The 15,902-nt window shown below is 42.4% G+C and overlaps 2 protein-coding genes and 1 long non-coding RNA gene across 8 annotated transcripts; 1 reads left to right on the forward strand and 2 right to left on the reverse strand.

The window, feature by feature from the left end:
- On the reverse strand, window positions 2,919-5,893 carry LOC8084634 (plant UBX domain-containing protein 7). 2 transcript variants are annotated; one of them, XM_002461815.2, is made up of 2 exons: window positions 5,748-5,893; window positions 2,919-5,027 (listed from the first exon to the last, which is right to left on the reverse strand). In XM_002461815.2, the coding sequence occupies exon 2, from the start codon at window positions 4,818-4,820 to the stop codon at window positions 3,024-3,026; it is 1,797 nt and encodes a 598-aa protein (XP_002461860.1). In that variant the 5' UTR covers window positions 4,821-5,027; window positions 5,748-5,893; the 3' UTR covers window positions 2,919-3,023. The 2 variants fall into 2 exon arrangements, with proteins under 2 accessions (XP_002461860.1, XP_021308412.1); XM_021452737.1 differs by having other exon boundaries at window positions 2,919-5,538.
- On the reverse strand, window positions 6,241-10,072 carry LOC110432162. 5 transcript variants are annotated; one of them, XR_002449572.1, is made up of 7 exons: window positions 9,600-10,071; window positions 9,068-9,126; window positions 8,546-8,624; window positions 8,168-8,241; window positions 7,099-7,179; window positions 6,916-6,993; window positions 6,241-6,535 (listed from the first exon to the last, which is right to left on the reverse strand). It is a non-coding gene; the product is annotated as an uncharacterized LOC110432162 (long non-coding RNA). The 5 variants fall into 5 exon arrangements; XR_002449571.1 differs by having other exon boundaries at window positions 9,068-9,137; XR_002449570.1 differs by having other exon boundaries at window positions 9,068-9,189.
- Window positions 13,648-15,723, forward strand: LOC8084635 (pentatricopeptide repeat-containing protein At1g71490). Its single transcript, XM_002459680.1, has one exon. It carries the CDS (start codon window positions 13,648-13,650, stop codon window positions 15,721-15,723), a length of 2,076 nt encoding a protein of 691 aa, XP_002459725.1.

Here is a 15,902-nt window from a genome sequence, read left to right on the forward strand (position 1 = left end):
CTTGAAACATGTGCAATATGAAACTCGAGTGCAACATACATCTCAAAGAAATGAAACATCTAGAATATGTACTTGCAACATATGTGAAACACATATGCAACATCCAAAAAAAAACACTTGCAAGTTGAAAACACTTGCTGCAACAGAAGATTGGAACAGAAAAAAATATTTTGGAATATATATATATATATGGTAAATTTTCTCTACTCCCAAGAAGTAGTTACTCCCTCCTCTAAAACACAGTATCAGATGCCGCACTCCCCTAACGGGTCATCAAGTCTAACCCGCTAAGTCACATAATATACGGTGGTCAAACTTACTACGGTATTTCAGTCGGAAGCTATAAATCACGTACGTATACGGTGGATATAACAATACTCTATATTTCAGTCATCGACGAGTTGTTTTTTAATCATTATCCCTCGGCGTTTACCCAGGCAGCTTCAACAAACTAAGTTAGTTCTCATCTAATCCACCGGCGTTTTACCCAGGCAGCTTCGTATGGGCGGCGGGGCAGCTCGCCGGGCTTCATTGTGCAGAGAATTTGTGAACAGGTAACTATTCATCATTTCATCTCGTTAGGTAAATATGACTAGTTGCCTGTCTTCTACCTTTTAGATTGGCATCTGTTAGTGGTCTCTGAGTCATTCGTTGTTGATCGGCATCAGAAATTTTATTGTTTATATTTGCAAAAAACCTCATCGCTAGTTAGATGGTTACTAGAATTTGCATGGAGGTATGCTACCTCTGTGCATACATGTGCATGCATGTTGTGATTCTTGCCGTTCAACAGCAGAGCATGAGAGCAATGATGCATGCGTACAATTCCATTTTCCTTTTCCAGATTAGAGTATCATCTTATATGTATTAAACTAGAGTATCATTGCATACTTTCTCAGATTTGGCATTTTTCTTCTTATACATATTAATCTAGACTATAGTATCATTGCATACTTTCTCAGATTTGGAATTTTCTTTCACTTATGTATAACCATTTTATTTTTCATTTAAGATGGGGAAAACAACATCAACCTTCAATCGATCAGGTGGGTCAAGCTCCAACAGGTCAGCATTTACTAAAGCATTGCAACATGTTCGTTGGAAAAATGGGATCTACCTCGCTGGGAACACAGCAACCAATGCTAGTACTCCACGATCAAAGGGTTCTATTAAAGCAATGAAATCTAGAAAAGGTACAGTATACACAAGGAGTAACAGAAAAGAGGCGGTCAGCATCTACTGAAACCAATCACAAAAGGATGGACAATGAACGGTATGAAGAATTATCGAATAAGAGTGTTTGGTGACATTGCAGTATCTAATTATTACTAATTAGAGGCCAGAGGCATACTAATTAGAGAACCCAACGGAGGCACCACATTAACTCTCATCTCTGCCATTAACTCTAAACATCATCTTTGATAATAGCCACTGGATCTATTGTAATTTATAAAAAAGTACCTACCTCTATCATTATAAAAAAAACTTGAAGTAACCCCTAATTATACATATAAATTACCCACCTCTGCAATTACAAAAATAATTCAAAATAACCCCCTAAATTTATAGATAAATTACCCACAATTATCATTATAAAAAATAATTCAAAATAACCTCATAAATTTGTATCTAAATTACCCATTTTGTCATTATGAAAAATAATTCATAATAACGCCCTCACATTGCAACAAAGTTACCCACCATCTCTCTCAAATCGATATATAAATACATGCTATTACAAAATATATATATATATATTCATAAAGTATAAGACATATATATTTCTAATTACAAACTTTTAGAAATATCAAATTGAATAACCACAATACTATGTTTGACCATATATATACAAGACATATATATTTCTAAATTATAAACTTCTACAACTTCAAAATTAAATAATCACAATGCTACGTTTGACCATGTATTCCAAGTAGACATATATATGTTAGAATAAATATTTATTTTAATAACTTATAATATAAGCATAAAAAATGTTTAATTAAACAAACCATGTAGAAATAACATAACACTGGCAATTCCCTTTGAATTATATTAATACTCCCTAATCATGAATTTCATAAGGAGCTTTTAAATAACTTTATACATTTTAACTAAAATATTATTATATCATATCCATTTTGGTAATTTAATTTTTGTAACTCTATGATATATAAAATAATACTACACACATATAATTCCATGATATAACAACTCAACAAGTTCGGTGCTACGGTGCAATCTGAGTTTCAACTTCATTAACATGCGAAAAACAATATTACTATATTACTAAGATCTAAACTTTTTTTAATAAAAATAAATTTCGAATAAAAAATAAAAAATAATATAGTTTCAACTTAACATGTGGGAAAAAATCGTACAACTTGGTTAAAAGTCAAAAGGTAATTAAACTATATTTTGTTACTTTATCTATATTCATATATTTTAACTAAATGTTTGATATGTCTATATTGATAGATAGTACAATCATAGTTGCACGTATAATTCCTTGATAGGAAAATTCAATAATCTTAACAATAATGGAGACTACTGATGGCTATATTTTTCGTCCCTTTAATATTACTACTCTAGAGTAATTTGATCATTCTAATAAGGCTTAATAAAATTTAAAATTCTTATGAGATTAGCACTGTTATCCCCATTAGAGATCCCATTTCAAGCTAAATTAGATTAATGACTTATATATGTAATGCAACAAGGGTTCATAGTTAATGGCAAAGTTTCAAACTAATTGCATATTAAAATATACAAGGTGCCATGCAAAATAAAAGTACGAATATGCATAAAAAAATACAAGTTAGTCCCTTGCAAAAAGGGAAATGAATAAGTTTATGATTATTAGATATAGACTACAAACTATGACAATTTTGTAGAAAATAACAAAGAAAAACATACAATTTAATATAAAAAATTTTTTATTAATCAAATAAAATATATTAATAGTACATCTTTTAAAGTTCTAGCCTGTGCGAGATGGACGAATAATACAGTTGTCAAGTGGTTTAGCCAAGGTGAACCGAGACAGTTGTCAAGTGAAGGCCCAAGCTCTCGAACGAGGCGTTCTGGTTGTGGTCACCGATTTCCTCCGTTGCCCGGCCCACGAAGCGCATCAACCGGAACGGCTTCTCCGGCGGCGGCGCTCCTCCGGCACCCAGCATTGACCGGCAATACGCGAAGAGCGCAGCCACCGCGCACTGGCTCCCAAACTCCTTCGTGACCACACGGCCATCGGCGAGCCGGACCCTCACCTTGCAGACCTTCTCCTCCACCGACTCCGCCTGCTGACCCGCGCAAGGTGCCACCACCGGCTCCGTCGTCACCGCCACCGTCGTCGTCGTCGTCGTTGGTGCATGTTCTTGTCGATCCTCGCATGTAGGCGCCACCGCCGCCGCAGCCACGACGACGGCATCATCAGGAGGTTTTCTCATCACCGTCGTCGTCGTCGTCGGTGCCTGTTGTCGATTCCCGGCGGCACGTTCGGAAGAACTCGTCGGAGCAGTAGTCGTCGTTGCAGGTCTTATGCTGCTCTGCTCGCCGGGTGATACACTGGTGGTGGACCTCTTGGCCATGGCGACAGGAATGGTGGGCTTCATGTCCGTGAAGGGTCCCAGGCGCACCATGAAGTCGTTGAACTCGCAGGCGGCGCTGCCGTGCAGCACGTCCATGGCCTGGCCGGTGACCGGGTCGACGACCACCACGACGGGGAGCTTGTCGTGCGGTATGTCGTAGTACCCGAGCACCTTCTTGGCCTCCTCCTCCCCCTCGCCGTCGTCCGCGGCGTCGGCGTCGGCGTCGGCGTGCCAGAGCACGAAGCGGTCCCTGACACACTGGGCCACCAGGGCGTTCCCCCACACGTCGCGGTTCTGGTGCAGCGACGGCAGCGGCAGCTCCTCGGAGCTCTGCACGTTCGCCAGCAGCCACCGCGCCCGCCGCGCCGCGTGAACCTTCGCGTCGTGGAACCCGCCCTTGAACGTCAGCGAGTGTGGAACCTTGAACAGCTCCTCGAACGTCCTGTTCCGCGGATGCGGCGGCGGCAGCGCCGGCTGCCGTGCCGGCCTGGCTGCCTCTTCCAGCGCCTGCATGTAGTCGTCGTCGTCGTCGTTGTCGCCGTCATCAGAGGAGACGTCGATGACATTCTCATTGTTGTCGTCGGCTTTCTTCTCGTCTTCAGAATCAGGAGTGAGCTCGGTGGGATTGAGCCGCCGGCGGCGGCGGCTATTGTTGTCGTCGGCGGCTTTCTTCTCGTCTTCAGAATGAGAAGTGAGCTCGGTGGGATTGAACCGCCGGCGACGGCGGCTGCTGTTGTTAGTTTCCTCATCCTCCTCGCCATCAGACAAGATATCTTCACGGAATTCACGGAAGCGCCGGCGATGGCTGCGGTTGTCATCCGCAGCCCTGTCACCACCAGCGGTGTTAGTAGTACCACTCTCACGGGGCCGGTCGCGGCGGCAGCGGCGGCGGCGTTCACGACGGCGGCTGCTCTTGCTCCTCCTTTCAACTCTGGTCTTGCTGTCCCACCTAGACACCCTGGTACGGCGGGCTGGGACCGGGGCCGGCGGCCGAGCGCGCACCGCATCCTCCTCCTCCTCCGACGACGAAACCTGCAGCGACGACGGCGGCGGTGGGGAGCGAGAACGGCGGCGACCGGACCCGGACGACGGTCCTGCGCCGCTGGAGAAGAAGCTGTTGAGGGCCCTGCCGAGGTGCCCGCCGGAGCTGGCGAGGCGGTTCAAGGCGTCTTCGCGGCCGCACCCGGTGGAGTTCATGAAGGCGGCTACGAGGGCTGCTTCATCCTCCATGTCTGAGATGAGAGCGAAGCGGCAACACGCGGCGGATCGGATCGGATCGGAGCGGAGCGGCACGGGAAAGCGGCGTGGGTCTTCTCCTTTATAGAACTCTAGCTACGTGTGCATAAACACCGAGTCGCCTCCGAGTCCAACTCCTGACTTGAATTGCTCCACACCACCACCGACCTTTCTGATATATATACTCAGCTCCGTAGATATCTACATGTAGATATTATTCGTCCTCATCGATTGTTTTCGGTTAATAATAATTTTCCAGTATACATACATACATCCTCCGAGATGATGGTATGATGATCAGATTATTGGGTAAACAAATTGAGCACGGATTTAAATTGCATGGACTTGGCCACTTGGGATCCAATTATCACATGGACCTCTAGCCTTAATGAATGGCACGTGTCCTTATTTAAATAATCACACGGCTGATCTACTTATCTAATCTAGATAAGACAATGCTTCGTGGACCATATTTGTACATAATAAAGAATGTAATTTTTTATTCTCGGAGAGACAAACAAAATCTGATCAATCTATATAAGAACAATAATAATTATGATACCTAATAAATATCATTAGATTAATATGGAATATATTCTTCATGTAGTAAATCTATTTGAGTCGGCGTAGCTATGCAGTTGATGACATAGGTTAGGTTGCATGGTGTGGCGTCTCCGTTGAGACACCACCATCGTCGCTTTGTCCACGGAGTCTTGAGAGAATTTGACATGGTTAAGATTAGAGAAAAATCAGGTGGTTGTGTGCTACCACAAGAAGTCAAAGGTCGACTAGACAAGGACATGCTCCCTACTCTGCTACATAGTTGAACAGTGCCCATCCAAAAATCTCCATCACTGCCAGTTTTTGAGCCGGCACAGACAAAGCGACGGTAATGAAGTAATAAAAACTACTGCCAAATACCTCAGCATTTTCGATAGCAGCTCCTCTAAGGCCTTGTTTAGTTCACCCCGAAAATTAAAAAATTTTCAAGATTCTCCGTCACATCAAATCTTGGAGCACATACATAAAGTATTAGATATAGATAAAAATAAAACTAATTACACAGTTTGCATGTAAATCACGAGATGAATCTTTTAAGCATAGTTAGTTTAGGGCACTCACAATGCAGACTCTATCATAGTCTCTAAAGTTATTTATTACCTCAAATAATGTGGACTTAGAGTCTAAATAAGACTTAGAGTCTTGTTTTTTCTACCTCTTTCTTCAATAAATATGCTGCCACATCAGCAAAATACTATAAATAATATGTAATTAATTGTCTTGGACTCTGTGATAGAGTCTTGCATTGTGAGTGCCCTTATGATTGGATAATACTAGTAGGAATGGCGCGTCCCTGCGCGCCGATTATTAACAAAGTAGATAAGTGCGATTATTAACAAAGTAGATAAGTGGATAGAAGGTATTGGAAGTTGATAAATAAATATAGAACAACAAAGTTTTGAAACACTATAAACGATGATAGGAGGTGCCACTGCATTAAGACAGGAGAGTTTAATAGGCAAAGAAAACATCGTCAAGTGTGTGATAAAGTTGTTATGCAAGTTTAGTATGAAGCAGGTTGATGGCTAATTCTAGCAATTCTACTTGAGAAAATAACAGAGGCAATATTCTACAAACATTAGTTCATGAGTAGTTGTTGCTTGTCATTCTGTAAAGAAGATGACCCATGTTTAAGATGGTGGTGCACCCTGCGATAGCAAAGAATAAAAAATTGTTCAAAGGATTTTATAACATATAAATCCACAGAAGATTTAAGAGTATTATTGACAAGACACATTTATGAGGTATTACAAAACAATATTATTAGGAGTTAAAAATATCTGAGGTTGTAAAAATAGTGTACACAAATTAGATTGAAAGTAACTACAATTACAGCTCACAAATAATATATGTATATGAAGTGGAGCACTAAAATGGTAAATTTGAGTGTTTGATATATTTCTACCCTAAAACTGCACATTTTTATGTAAGTTCCGGCACATAATAATGTGTATGTATACATGTATCTTTTTGTTTATCTAGCAACGAAAAAGATTCCAGTAATATGGGTGTGAGCTATATTTTTTACCTATTTTGTTTTCTTTGTTGAAGTAGACGTCTGAGCTCTAGGTTTTGGCTGAAGACTGAATCCATGTGAGTCTTGTGCCTAGTCATTGTTTTTAATAAACCACGGTAGGAGTAAGTCTATTTAGTTTTGATATGAGGGGAATTTGAAATGCAAAGTTTGGAGGAATGAAGCGACTTCGCTTACCTTTTAGCTTTCCGGTCGATAAAATTGTTGTTAAGCCAAATAATGCAAAAAATAGAAAGACGACCAGAATAAGATAGGCACCTGCTAAAAATAACACAATTTAGCAGGCTGAACACAAAGTACTCTAAAAGGAAAACATGGGGGCAATTTAGAGCTAATCAAATTATGGTAGACATGATGAGCTGCATTATGGGAAACCAGAATAAAATTTCGTAAACATTGCAACCCCTTTGGAAGGAACAATCCTCCAAATACAAACAGATGCAACTTCAGTTTCAGGCATGAGAAGAGGACTCGCCAAGTAACTTAAATACAAACCATGACGTAAATGGCACATAGTTCAAGCTTCACAAAAATAAGAATAAAGCTACATGAACATGTACATGGAGCCTGTCTCTGAGTTTGCATATTAAGTCTTCTTTTGCAGAGGGAACATATAGGAAAACAAAACCTAAAAACAAACACAACACAGGGAAACTATGGCCGGGTACGACAACAATTTTTCCAAATACGGCAATAGTAAACTTAGGCATATTCAATTATGATATGAGGCAACCCATATATTTTAATTGAACTACTTCTGATATGATCAGAACTGCAAAGGAAACAACTTTTCGAAGCATTCAGAAGAACTGCAGCCCCAGTCAGGTCCATAGGAGCATTTTCTTTCGAATTCTAATATGCCAGGGAATATACTGGAAAATTAATTTGATTAAGTATTGTAGGACCAAATAAATTAATCTACTCTGTCAGTAATGAAAATATTATTTTTGGTGCCAATAAGTTTTTCCTTTGGAATGTGATGCACATAGTGTGATTAAATTAGATATGTTATCCCAAGATGAATGAATGGACATACAATACAATGTGCACTATTCATGAACAGAACTGCAATAGGCATCCACAATTGCAAAAATGAAGTAAATAACTAATAAAGGAGATCATCTTGGTCAGTTAGCTAGCAGCGCTGAGCACAAGAATTAATTTATATTTCCAAGTTTTAGGTGGCTTAAAAAGAAGGACACATGAATCAATATAGGAAACTAAAGCTTACCAGAGAGGGGGTTACCTGGTAGGGTAAGAAGCACTCCAATGCGGTTTAGATGGAGAAGTAATTACTTCTTTGTAAAGGGACTTAACTCACTACAGGGAAAACCGAAAACACGTGTAATAGCTCAGATGCATAAAAATCATATAAATTAGACAGAGAAGTGTTTTAGCTGCTACTCAATTGTAGTAAGACTCATGAGATTTAGTGTTTGATTTGCACATGTATAATATGTTAAACTCAGAATTGTAAGGCAGAGCGTCGCTATGAACATCCGTTCATATGGATGTGTAGTCCACCAGGTAAGGAAACTAATGAAAAATAAAAGTCCTAATTTGTGTGGGGGCTCGAGGAGATCAAAGGCCAGAAACAAGGAAAGAAGATAACGAAAAAGCATACCACTTCGGTAGCAAGCATTGCACCAAGTTCTTCAGCCTTGTCTGCATACTCTTTCATTTTTGCGTCTGAAAATCTTAACCTACAGGAATTAACAGAGTAGTAAATGTTTAGATGGTGCCGCCATAAGTGAGGACCAAAATAAAGTAAAAATCACTAATCTGGATTAACGAATCAGTATTATAATTGTTCTTAATAAAATCAAGGGCATGCTATTACATGACATAAACCAAAAGATAGTTTTAGGGCCTGCAGAAACCTATTATGCTTGTAAAGTGTGGAAGTACATTAAGGTAAACTTAAGACACAAGGAAAGATCTATCTTATTTAGTACTTTAGCACTTTCTCTTTTATTATGACTTTTATAGACCCACGTTGTGTCTCCATTGGTCATGGTTGGCAAGCCAACTGCACGTAAGTGTTTCTGAAGACTAAATTGGGATGACAAATAATTAAGCCCACTGCATATACCATGAGCGAAACTAAGTGACCAAAGAAAAAAAGAAAGGGGGGGCATCACAATACCTTACTGCAAGAAAACTGCTAGGCCATGCATTGTTTTGATAGATTATCCAGGCAGCTCCCTGTTGGTAGTCTTTGACAATAATGTACGAATCAGAGGTAAAATAGAGTAGACTTAAGGTATTCTGGAGGAAAAAAATACAGAAACCATTAGTTAATTTCATATTAGAGACTCGTTAGTTAACTTAGATGAAAAAAAAACTAAAGATAGTGAGTAAGCAAAAGCGTTCTCGCATAGCTTCAGGCCGAGCTTCTAGGTTTGCTACATGCTCAGCTTGGGGAGTTCATCATGTGTTTTTCCCTGAGCTGCTGATCCAGTTGGCCTTGCCAGCGTCAATATTTAGAAAATAAGGTTCAAATTTATAGGGAAAAATAAACATGGGAATAATCTGTGGAGAAAAAAAAGGTTGCACACTTACCAGGTAACAAATCTAAAGAGATTGTAGCCAGATCAGATTCTAATACAAATGGATTAAGCTAGGGTTTGAGTGCTCGGTGCTGCACAACAAGCAGGGAAGAGAAGGGATGTGTGTACCTGGTGGGTGCTCGCCGCCAGCGAAGGCCTGATGATGGCCGCCGCCAGAGCTAGAGGCCGAGCAGAGGCCGGCGTCACCGTCGACGAAGAGGAAGAGCCGGCGCCCAGCCGCCCCGAGCAGCACATACGACGAGGTCACGGGCGAGGATGTAGAGAGGCCGGTACACCGGGACGCGAGTGGAGGAGAAGGACGAGGCGGCGGCCATGACTGGTGACGGCCACCGCCGAGGCCCACGTATGGCGTCGCGCCGCAGCCAGGGGGTGCCGTCGCGCCCTGGCAGCGCCTTGCGCGGTGGGCCGGCGTGCTGGCCTGTCCAGCATGCTGCGATGCGAGGGGGGAGGAGGAAGAGGAGGAGGGCGGCCGCCGCCGTCGCTCTGCCGGCGTAGAGGGAGGAGGCGAGGGAGTGACGAGGAAAAAGAAGGGGAGAGGCCGGACTTTTTTTTACCGATGTGCTGGGTCGGGAGAAACCGAGAAGGCTCTAGATATCATATCGCTAGGAGTAAATATACACCGTAAATACTGGATGTAAGGGTGGAAATTTTTTTTGCTATCTTGGCACGACTGGCTGCTCAGCCCCGCGTTCGCATTTGTATAAGTGAATGAATTTGTCAAATAAAAACGAAAATGCTACAGGGTTGAAATCTGAAATTTTTTCGAAATTAAATAAAACCTAAAAAAGACCATCCAATTTATCAAATATATAGGACGAAATATGGACTCGACCCTATTTGAAAATGAGAGCACAATTTTATCTCAAGTTTTTATGACTATGGTTATAGGAAAAATAAATAGTCATATGTATTGTTGGTTCTAAGCCAAATTCGTCGTATGCTCCAAACAAATTGTGCTACATGACAATCAAAATTTAAAAGTTGGATGGTATTGTAATTATTTTATAAAAAAAACAACACTTCTCTTCAGCCCTCCAATTTTGTTTTAGAAGATTATCTTTTTAAATGATCTTTTAGTAAAAACCAAACAATTATCATGACATTTAAAAGGTGGTTTTAATTTCCATAGGGCTTTGCTTAGAGGTGTAGCACTCACTACTACTGTAAGCTTTTTCGAGGTGAGTAAAATAGATTTACCAAGGCGGGCATTATAACCGCCTCGGTGGAAAGGTCACAGTAAATCGATCTTTTCCGAAACAGTTGACATACCCATCTCAGTTAATCAAGTAAAAAAATCTATGAATAGGCCTGCACACCACCGCTCGTTGGGGCCGCCACCCACCAAATCTGGAGTGAAGGTTGCTAAATATGGACCTAGAGGTGGTGGAGATGGTGGAGGTCGCCCAATGTGGAAGTAGAGATGGTGGAGGTTGTCAGATCTGCCGCTGGAGAGGAGGGGGGCGAATTCGTCGCTAGGGAGGAGGAGGGGACGGATCTCACCGCTAGGGAAGAGGAGGGGACTGGATCTCACCGGACTTCATCGTCGTCGCGACGGCCTACTCCTTGCGCGTGCACCACCATGCCACCGTGACCCCACACAGGCACGCCACCCTTGGACCCTCGCCGCCAAACGCTACCCGCCACTGTGGAGAGAGAGAGGGGCGCAGTGGAAAAAGAGTGCACGTGGAGAGAGGGTACGGAGAGAAAGGAGGCAATGGAGAGAGGGAGGGCGACGCGTGGGGGAGAGGGGCACTGTTGTGTAGGGGAGAGAGGATCGCAGGGAAAGGGAGTTGAGATAGAAGCGCCTGAGAGAGAGAGAGAGGTGAGGAACCCTAAGTATCGTATATATACTTGTGACCACCTCGGTGAATGAAAACGACCATCTCCATTAATTTTAGACATTTAACTAAGGTGGTTGGATTTTGTAAACGCCTTGATTAATAAAAGAGTATTGTCTTGCAAAATTATTTGTATATTAGTAACTGTGACATTTTAATGAATGCTTGTAGACCTAACTTTTTACCTCTTGAATTTGTATTAGTTCAAACTCAAGATGCACCGAGGACACAACTCGCAATTGAATGATGGAATAGCGGGGCAGCAGGGGGAGATAGACACGACACAAAGATTTGAGCATACTTATTAGGGCGAGATTGGCAGTTCGACAGATTTAAAAGAATCAAATGGTTCTTTTTAGCCGTGAGTAGTCAATTCACTTGAAATCCCAAACATGCTCGAAACATTTATATATGCAAAATTAGATACATGGAGTAACATTGTTCTTATTTTAAGATTTGAAGTGGAAATGTCTATACTCTGTTCTCCTATGTCCGGATCAGTTGCCTATGAAAAAAGTAAGAATCGTTTCTTCTATACTTTGACTATGTCGAGATAACTCTAGTGTTGCGCTCGATTTACTCGAACCAACAAATTCAATGAACAATATTTTTTTCTTTCTCTATTTATAAGTTTGCTTTAATTTTAAATTTTACACGATAATGTCATACACCATAATTAATGTTAAAAGGGCACATCATAATCTATTTCCAGGTACATTAGTCTGGTATCCAGACCGACCCCTCTTCTCCTTTATTTGTCTGTAAGTGCATTATTTGTGCTTGTGCAAGTATGCGCCGTGCTTAGGTGTTGCCTCTGCTGCATGTCACTAGCTGTTCTTGACTTGATTAGGTCCCTGACGGCAACCTCAAATGAGTAGCAATATTATGATCTAAATGGTAATGGTTTTAGATATAGGTTCAGATGGGTGATGGGTGATTTCTGAACCTATATGCATGTACATCTAAATGGTTGCATATTTCTGTAGTAAGTAACTAATAAAAGTGTATGAGGTCATAGTATGAGTCTCTGACTAATCATGCAACGTCTAATGATAAAATTCATGAATGCCCTTTTGCAGTTCCTTTTTCTTCACTCAGGAGGTTTCAATGTCTACACCTAGACATACACGCGATGTGCTAAGTGACATCACCAACGTCGTAGGTATGCTTTTAATAATTGGGTGTTTTTTTCTAATTTTATAATCTAATCCAAATTTGTCAAAATTCTTGTTAAACATGAGGTCTCGTCGAGGTGGGCCCAAACATCGCAAGGTCGCAATCGTCGTGCTGAGATTACCAATGAACGAAGGGAGGAGATAAATAGAAGACAACGTGAGTATCAGCGTGATCGTCAGCGAGGATGACTGAAGAAGAAAGGGAAGAGAGCAAGAGAAAACAACGTGAGATTGCCGCCGATAAATAATGTAAGCACATGCAGTCTCCAACTATATTTGCGTCAATGAACGATTAAATATTGACAAAATATTATCTGTCATTCACAGCTATCAAGATCACTAAGGACGGAGTTTTTGGCTGAAATTTTGGCGAGTCCTGCAAACGAGTGCTACGACAACATTTGTGAAGATATCTAATATTTGATTAAAAAGTTAGAGAAAATGTAAAGATGTCTTTATGTACTGATGATTCATAAAATGTATATAGACTTAAAAACAATTACCCAAAATTAGAACTCTAAAAAAATTACTATAGCATTCCCTAGAAAAAACTGTGGCGTTAGCACGGTCATTATACTAGTTTCGCTAAGGTACAACATAAATAATACAATAGAAAAGTAACGCTAACAATTTAAAATGTATCAACATAATGATAAAATAAAAAAATGCAGAGTTTTACAGCCTCCAGCCGAGTAGGCTGTCAACTTAAATTATGATGTCTGATTGTCTGTTATTGAAATAGCTCGGGTAAAATACAAAACGATAGTCTAGAGGTTAGGGGCTGTTTAGTTGGTAAAAATTTTGCAAAGTGCTGCTATAGAATTTTTATTTGTATTTGATTATTATTGTTCAATATAGACTAAATAGACTTAAAAGATTCATCTCATAAATTATAGTCGAATTATGTAATTAGTATTTTTAATATATATTTAATGTTCAATGCATTTAACAAAAAATCTTAAAAATTTTATAAAATATTTCAGTTTCCTTGACGAGTCCACTGTCCACCCGGAGGATGCCACGTCACCAGCCTTGAGTCCACCCCGTCTCTCTTTTCTCTCTTCTCCTTTCCATTTATAAAAAAACAAAATTGTATCGCGTCCATTCTTGTTGATACTACTCCGGAGTTCAAGACTTCCGGTAATGTCCGCCGCGGCGGCGCTCTCACCACGGCCGCCACCGCCAAGTCCTGCCGCCACCGTCCATTCCCTCCTCGCCTCCCTATCCGACCCATCCGCCCTCCGCATCCTCCCGGCCCCACTCCTTGCCTTCTCCCAACTCCGCCACCTCCTGCCGCCCGCCGCCGCCACCGGACTCCTCCTCCGCCCCATCGCCTCGCTCCTCCACCTCCACCGCTCCGACCTCCGCGTCGGCCTCCAACTCCACGGGCTCTCCCTCTCCCTCGGCCTCTCCCGCTTCTCGCTCCTCCTGCCCCGCCTCCTCTCCTTCTACTCCAACCACCCGTCGTTCCTCCCCGCCGCCTCCTCGCTCGCCGCCGGCTCCACGTCCCCCGAACCTTACAATGTTCTCATCTCCGCCTGCCTCAGCCACGGCCTGCCGCGCCACGCGCTCGCCGCGTACCAGGAGATGATCGACAAGGACGCCGTCCCCCCTGATGCCTTCACTTACCCCAAAGTGCTCCGTGCCTGCGCCGAGACCGCGAACCTCGCTCTCGGGCGGGCGGTACACGTGCGCGCTGCGGACGCCGGCATGGACGGGCACCTGTTTTGCCAGAACGCACTGGTGTCCATGTATGCTAAGTGTGGGGACGTTGTGGCTGCGCGTGGGGTGTTCGAAGGAATGGAGCATAGGGATGTGGTGTCGTGGAACTCGATGATCTCAGGCTACGCTGCATCTGGGCAGTGGAGAGAGGCAGTAGAGCTATTTCGCCGGATGCAGGCTGAGGGTGCAGAGGTGAACTCGGTGACATGGAACACGATTGCCGGCGGTTACATCCAGATGCATGATTATAGGGCAGCAGTTGGGTTAATTCGGGATATGGTGAGAGGTGGTGCAAGCATTGATTTTGTGACTTTGGTGATTGGATCGAACGCATGCTCACGGGCAGGGTGGTTGAGGCTTGGGAAGGAGATACATGGGTTGGCAGTCCGAATGCAATGTCACGAAATCGATAGCGTGATCAATGCAGTGATCACAATGTATGCCAGGTGCAACGATATGGAGCATGCTCTCATGCTGTTCAGAATGATGAGATGCCCAGGTCTGGTAGCATGGAACACTATGATAGCTGGTTTTGCATTGTCTGATGATGCAGAAGCAGCTTCTAGGATTTTCCGTGAAATGGTATGCAGTGATGTGCAACCAAATTATGTTACTGTAGTCACCTATCTCGCCCTGTGTGCCCGTGTTGCTAACCTGCAACATGGGAGGGAACTTCATACACACATTATTAAGCAAGGATTCAAAGGGTACCGTTTGCTATGGAACTCTCTTATAGATATGTACTCAAAATCAGGGAGGCTTTCAGTGGCTCAAAATGTATTTGATACTATGGATGACCATGACATGATATCCTTCACTTCAATGATAGCAGGATTTGGAATGCAAGGAAAAGGAATTGTTTCTCTGCGCTTTTTCAAACGGATGATTGACAGTGGGATCATGCCAGATGCCATCATCATGGTTACTGTACTCTCTGCTTGTAGCCACTCTGGGCTTGTGGATGAAGGGGAAGAGCTTTTTGACAAGATGGTGAAGTCATATGGTATAAAGCCCCAAATGGAGCACTATTCTTGCATGGTTGATCTATATGCGCGTGCTGGACTATTGGAAAAGGCAGAGGAATTGCTCAACCAGACTCCCTTCCCTCCAACATCAACTATGGTGGCAGCATTAGTAGGAGCTTGCCATGAGCAAGGTAACATAATAATTGGTGAAAGGTCAGCAAGGAGGCTCTTGGAGATGAAGACAGATAACGCTGGGCACTATGTTCTGATTGCTAACATGTATGCAGCTGCAGGTTGCTGGAATGAGCTAGCAACAGTCAGAAAACTGATGAGAGATCTGGGTGTCATGAAAGCACCTGGGTTAGCATGGGCTGATCTTGGTAACGGATTCACCCCCTTTCTGGTTGGGGATAGGTCCAACCCTCTAGCTCCAGAAATCTATGAGGTTTTGGATGAACTAACTGAACAAATGAGGAGTATGAATAATTGCACTGATCTAGAAATACTATCCATGGAGGAACTCAGGGGGTAAAGTGGTAATGGTAAGGCAAGAAGGAAGGGTGACTGCTTTGGTGTAAAACGGAGCTCATTTATAAAATGTAGATGAGATTTCACCATGAAGCATAGGGATTTTAAAGAAAAAAGGTGATGTCCTTCAAGAAGCAGCTCATGCAATTGCTACTGTGCGAGAAGATGGGCTGCTCAACATAC

This window comes from Sorghum bicolor, chromosome 2, assembly GCF_000003195.3.
Source record: "Sorghum bicolor cultivar BTx623 chromosome 2, Sorghum_bicolor_NCBIv3, whole genome shotgun sequence".
NCBI classification, from domain to species: Eukaryota; Viridiplantae; Streptophyta; class Magnoliopsida; order Poales; family Poaceae; genus Sorghum; species Sorghum bicolor.

Coding starts and splice junctions, on each gene's coding strand:
- LOC8084634 (XM_002461815.2), bottom strand. CDS start 4,820: ATGGAGGATGAAGCAGCCCTCGTAGCCGCCTTCATGAACTCCACCGGG.
- LOC8084635 (XM_002459680.1), top strand. CDS start 13,648: ATGTCCGCCGCGGCGGCGCTCTCACCACGGCCGCCACCGCCAAGTCCT.